A 5,202-nucleotide genomic window follows, 5' to 3' on the forward strand; every position below is an offset into this window, starting at 1 on the left:
CAAAAAAAAAAAAAAAGAAGAAAGTGAGAAATCACCCCCAGGGGGATGGCCACATCGCAATCCCTTCTCCCCCATTCTCTTCTTGGGATCTTGGGCACTCACGCACACGTGCCCAGCGTGAGTTTAAGCCACTGGGTCTGGGACTTGAACCGCAGTTGACTACATGGGAGTTCAGCGATATAGCCATTATGCCAACTGCTGGTCCCTAGGGTCTTCTTTTACCCGACAAGCTGCGCTGAGTGTCCACTCTGCTTTCTCTGAGGTCACCAGGGAAGCCTGAGGCCATGCCATGAGGGGCATTCTAGTGCCAGAGCCACTCTAGGAGTGGCTGGCGTAGAGGGGTGGTGGCGGATGCATGTACAAGGCCGCCACGGGAGCAGACAGAAGCCAGTCAGCCCTCTCCTGGAGCGCATGCACGAGTCTCACCCTGTTGTCTTCGGTTTCCACCGTGACCTTTCCGTCTTGGGTACTCTTAATTTTCCCCTTGGCGTATTCTTCCTTTGAGTCGACCACAAAACAATAGGTTTTGGCATCAAAGGGTTGGTTCTGAGCCTCAATCCTTTCCTTTTCCGACTTCCGGAGGAAAGGAGCGGCGATGCCGAACACTTCCATCTCAGAGTCGCTGCTCATGGTGTCGGCTGGAAGCAAACCCACAGGTGAGCTCAGTGGGCCCTGAGCCAGGCACACGCAGCCCCAGGCCTGTCACAGCTGCCGTGCAGCTCCTTCAGCGGCAGGAGCCCCAGGAGCAAGGCTGTCCTCGTGCCTAGTGAAGCCCCACGTTGAAGTCTCAGTCCTAGGAAAGTCACCCTGGCCGTGTTCACTGAGTGGCTACTTGGTGAGAGAAGCAGAGTGCCCGCTTCACCCGCGCTCGCTGGGACTCTGAGGTTCCAACTGGTGAAGGGGCCTTAGGGGCGAGTGCTGATCGAGGGGCCTCACTTTGCTCTTTTCTGACACCATGTCGCTGAGGGCACTCATGCACATAAGCGCCACGAAAAACTAAATGCATTCTTCAAAGAGTCTGTGACTAGCAAAGGAACGTTTGAACTGTTTTGAATCAAGATGGCTCCCTCCTCACACAAGGAAACCAGCCTTTTGCTGGCTCAGCTGCTAAGAATAGGAGCGGGAGTCTGACTTGAGCATCTGTCTGGGAAGTCTCTGCCAGGGCTGCCCCCACTCCCCGCTGGACCTCTCCCTGTCTGAGCTCTCTGCTTCTTCACCAGAGGGAGGAGCTGGTAACCCTGGATTACCTGGAGACTCCCGACAACTGGCGACATGGCTCCCATTCTCACCTGAGAGTCACACCTGCAGGAGGACACAGAGGACAGCCGAAGACAGCAGCGCTGTGGGAGTGCCAGATCTGCAATGAGACACACACACGGAACGGCTCGGGGACACCTGGGAGTGGCCGGTCTCAGTCTGAATCAGCTGTTGACCACTAAGTAATAAGGACGCAGGACTGCTCATTTAAAAGGGGCCTCAGCCCTGGGGCCAGCTGGAGGAGCAAGGGACATGACCCACGGAGGGGCGTAAGGGAGGAAGAGCCCCTGGCTGCCCAGAAAGCAGCCGTCTCCCAGCCTCCTGTGGCCTCCCTCTCAGGGTGCGGCGCTTCCCTTCAGAGCTGGCAACAAGGACAGAATCCTGTAAGAATACTTGTGGTCGCAGGTCAGGGTCACGGCTCCTCCGCCTCTGCCAACAGGAGGCATCTCAGATTCACACCTGGTGGCCATAGCCAGTGGGTCTGAAGGAGACGAGACATAACAGGCCAGGTGGGGAAGGCGGGGCAGGAGTCCCTTCACGGATCAGGGGCAGCGGGAGACTGTCAGGCCACGCTGGCCGGGCCCATGGGTGTCCAGATGGCCCTCAGAGAGGAGGACAGGGGAGAGCAGAAGGAAGACGAGGGCCGCAGAGTACCTGCTTCAGTGAGATGCCAGAGGCAGAGGGCGGCTGGACACTGCAGCCCAGGACAGCCCTGCTCTGCATGTCACTAGTTCTACGGCAACGCTCAGAGCTATGAGATGGCACGTACCCAGCCAGTCAGGGCCATAGCATGGAGCACGGGCCATTCACGCTCTGCTCTGAGCAGCGGAGACCAGAAGCGTGTGCAGAAGAGTCGCTGTGACTTACCTCCACCCAGGACAGGGAGCTGCAGAGGGGCGGCTGCTCCCCAGGGCTTTTATAGGCTGCGGGTAACTCCTGGGGCTCATTCTTTCTCTATATTTGGAAAGAGGATGACCGACACCACAGGCTGAGAACCAGCTCCTTCCACACGTATTTTTTTGTCATTGCCAAGGGGAAGGTATATATAGAAATGAGCGGGATCCGTAACCATTTTTTCCAACGGCAGAACGCTGGGAGTTTGAGATGCCTTTCTCGGCACCCCGGGCCCGGTGCGTGTTCTCTGATGGGATGGGGCAGCCTTGCTGCACAGGGCCTGCCTCCCTCCTCCCTGCAGGCTCTGCCATCCCTGAGCCCCTGCCTCGTGGGGACAGAGGGCACCCAGCTGGGCCACTCGCTTAGAGATCCCACATCCTACAGAAAAAGGAACAAAATTCAGGATGAAAAGTTGGAATCCTCTGGAATTTCGAGCAAGACTTCTGTCACCACCTTGGGCTGTGTGATTATAAAACTTGTGCCAGGAATCATAATAACATCATCACAAGGGGCCAGTCGTGGTGTGGGGATTAAGGCAGTTGGACCCCACATAGCTGAATGCACAGCTTGAGTCCTGGATCTGGCAGCTTGAAAAACACGCCGGGCACATGTGTGTGTGCGCCCCAAACTACTGGAGGGAGAGATGGAGGAGAAGGGACCGGGCATGGCCATTTCCCATGGGGTGCTTTCCCCCTCTCTCCTGCTCTTTCTATCTCTCTCTGGCAAATACATTTGCCCTCTTGACAAATATTTAAAATAATAATGAGAACAGTTTTTCCTTCTCTCCCTTTACCCCTCTCCTTCTTCCCCTTTGTCACTATGTCCCGTCTCAGTCTCATTATTATCATTAATTTCATCCCTTCTTAGGCATCAGTAGGACCAACCCGTAAATTAATGGGAGCTTTGCCTTGCACCAGGGCTCACAGAAACAGCTGCCGGAGGCCCCGTTACTAACACAGCACCAATCAGGAAAGACCAGCTGCTGCCTGGTTGGGGGCGAGGGAGAGAGATGGTCTGCAGACAGCAAGGGTGGGGAGCTAACAAATGTGTCATTTCTAAATCAGGATTGGAAAAGTAAAGCCTCAAGAGAAAGATAAGGGTATAGTTAAAGCTTTTTTTTTTTTTTTTTAAGAGAGAGACTTTTGCTATAGGGAGTAATGTGCTTGCCAGAGACAGAGAGACAGAAAGTGAGAAATCGCCCTCCAGGGAGTTGGTATGCTGCTTTCCCTTCTCCTCCCAGAATTTTGGACACACGTGCACCCGTGAGGGGTGTGAGTTTCAATCTGCTGGGTCGGGCTCAAACCGTGGTCGCCCATGTGGGAGTCCAGAAATGTAACCACTACACCATCTGCTGGTCCCTACTTTTTGGGTTTTATTTTCCCCTCTGACCAAATCTTTGGGAAGGCAGGTGGATGGGCATCCAGGGTTATTTATTCCAAACAGAAATGTCTGTCGACATTTCCCACCTGAGAAGAACTGCCCCCTCCCTGGCCCAGCCACGGTGACTCCAGCAGGGCAGGCACTGCTGTGTGATTCTGGAGTATGCAGGAAGGCTCCCGGGTCTACCTGAATGTCCTAGTTGGCTGGGGGGAGAATGGGGCTGTGTAGAGCCTGTTAGCGTGTCCCTTCTCTCTCTCTCATGAGGGAAATAAATAAAATAATAAAATTAAAAAGAGAACTGCCCATCCCCCAGCACCTCTATACCAAGCCCAGATATGGAAGCCACAGAGAGGCGTGGGTGGCAGAGGGACTACAGTCCTCATGGTGACGGGACATTTATTAAACACTCGCTGTATCCTGCCCCTTTAGAGAGTGCTTCAAGAAGACACAAAAGAAATGGAAGACACAATCTTTACCCTTAACAGCTTGTATTATAGATAATGAGTCATGTGAACTGTAGACTTGTTTTCAAGACCTAGGTGTTTTAGACCAAAGCAACACTTTTTTTTTCTTTTTGTGAGAGGGCACATGTGTACACAGGGATAAGAAAGGAAGCACCTCACAGCAGAGGCTGGTCATGCCGCCATTCCTTTTTCCTCCACTTCTCCATCCTGTCAGGTTCCTGGGCTTGTACCCAACATGTTTTTCAAGATGCAAGACTTGAACCACAGTTGATCTTGTGGGATCAACCTCTATACAGTGCTTAACCACTGCGCTACAAAGCTGGCCCAATGCAGCATGAATTTATCAAGTGCCTGCCCTGTGAGCACCAGGAAAGGTAAGTGGCTGCTCTGAGGTGAGTTAGGAAGGGCTCACCACGCTGTCGCCTCAGGCCACTGCAGTGCTGCTCCGTCTCACCACCCCTTTTTCCAATTTGGGCTGAAACCTCCATTCTGGGAGCTCCTCCTTTGCCCAAGGAAAGAGCACTGCCACTCCTAAAGTGTTCACCCATGCCCTGAGAGGGAGCGGTTTCCTGGGGCTCTCTGTCCTGCCTGCTCCAGGACACATTGGACACAGTCATGGTACAGTGGGTGAGCCATCTCCTGAGGATCCTGGCCAGGACAGCCACGGGACAGGTAAATGTCACTCAGGGAGCAGAGGTGGTCACAAGCCCCTTGGGGCCAAGGGACTGTGTGAGGACCCAGCTACCTCACGGACAGTGGCATATACAGGGCAGGCCATGGGGCAGGAGGGTGCTTGCAGCTCCTTCTTAAACACAGAGCTGTGGTTGGGAGGGCCATTGTGGGAATGAAATGTGTATCCATTTTTTTTGTTGTTTTTTGGGAGTTTTTAAAACTAACTTACTTATTTTTCATTTTATTTTCTTTTATACATTCAATCACATTATTATTTGTCATACAAAATGGATATTTTGGGACCAGCAGTTAGCATAATGGCTATGTCGCTGGACTCCCATATAGTCAACCATGGTTCGAGTCCCTGACCCAGTGGCTTAAGCTCATGCCGGGCACGTGTGCGTGCATGCCCAAGATCCCAAGAGGAGAATGGAGGAGAAGGGATTGTGGTGTGGCCAACCCTCCTGAGGGGTGATTTCTTGCTTTCTATCTCTCTGTCTCTCTCTGTCTGTCTGGCAAACGCATGCGCCAGACA

The 5,202-nt window shown here is 53.2% G+C and overlaps 1 protein-coding gene across 1 annotated transcript in view; it reads right to left on the minus strand.

Annotated features, from left to right (window-relative positions):
- LOC102478044 (myosin-3) overlaps window positions 1–630 on the minus strand; it is a 26,040-nt gene extending 25,410 nt beyond the window's left edge. The window contains exon 1 of the mRNA XM_027774910.1: window positions 427–630. Within this exon, the coding sequence (XP_027630711.1) occupies window positions 427–630 (204 nt within the window). The remainder of the gene's footprint in view (window positions 1–426) is intronic.
- Window positions 631–5,202: the final 4,572 nt, after the last annotated feature.

Source organism: Tupaia chinensis, unplaced genomic scaffold, assembly GCF_000334495.1.
Source record: "Tupaia chinensis unplaced genomic scaffold, TupChi_1.0 Scaffold000493_1, whole genome shotgun sequence".
NCBI lineage: Eukaryota > Metazoa > Chordata > Mammalia > Scandentia > Tupaiidae > Tupaia > Tupaia belangeri.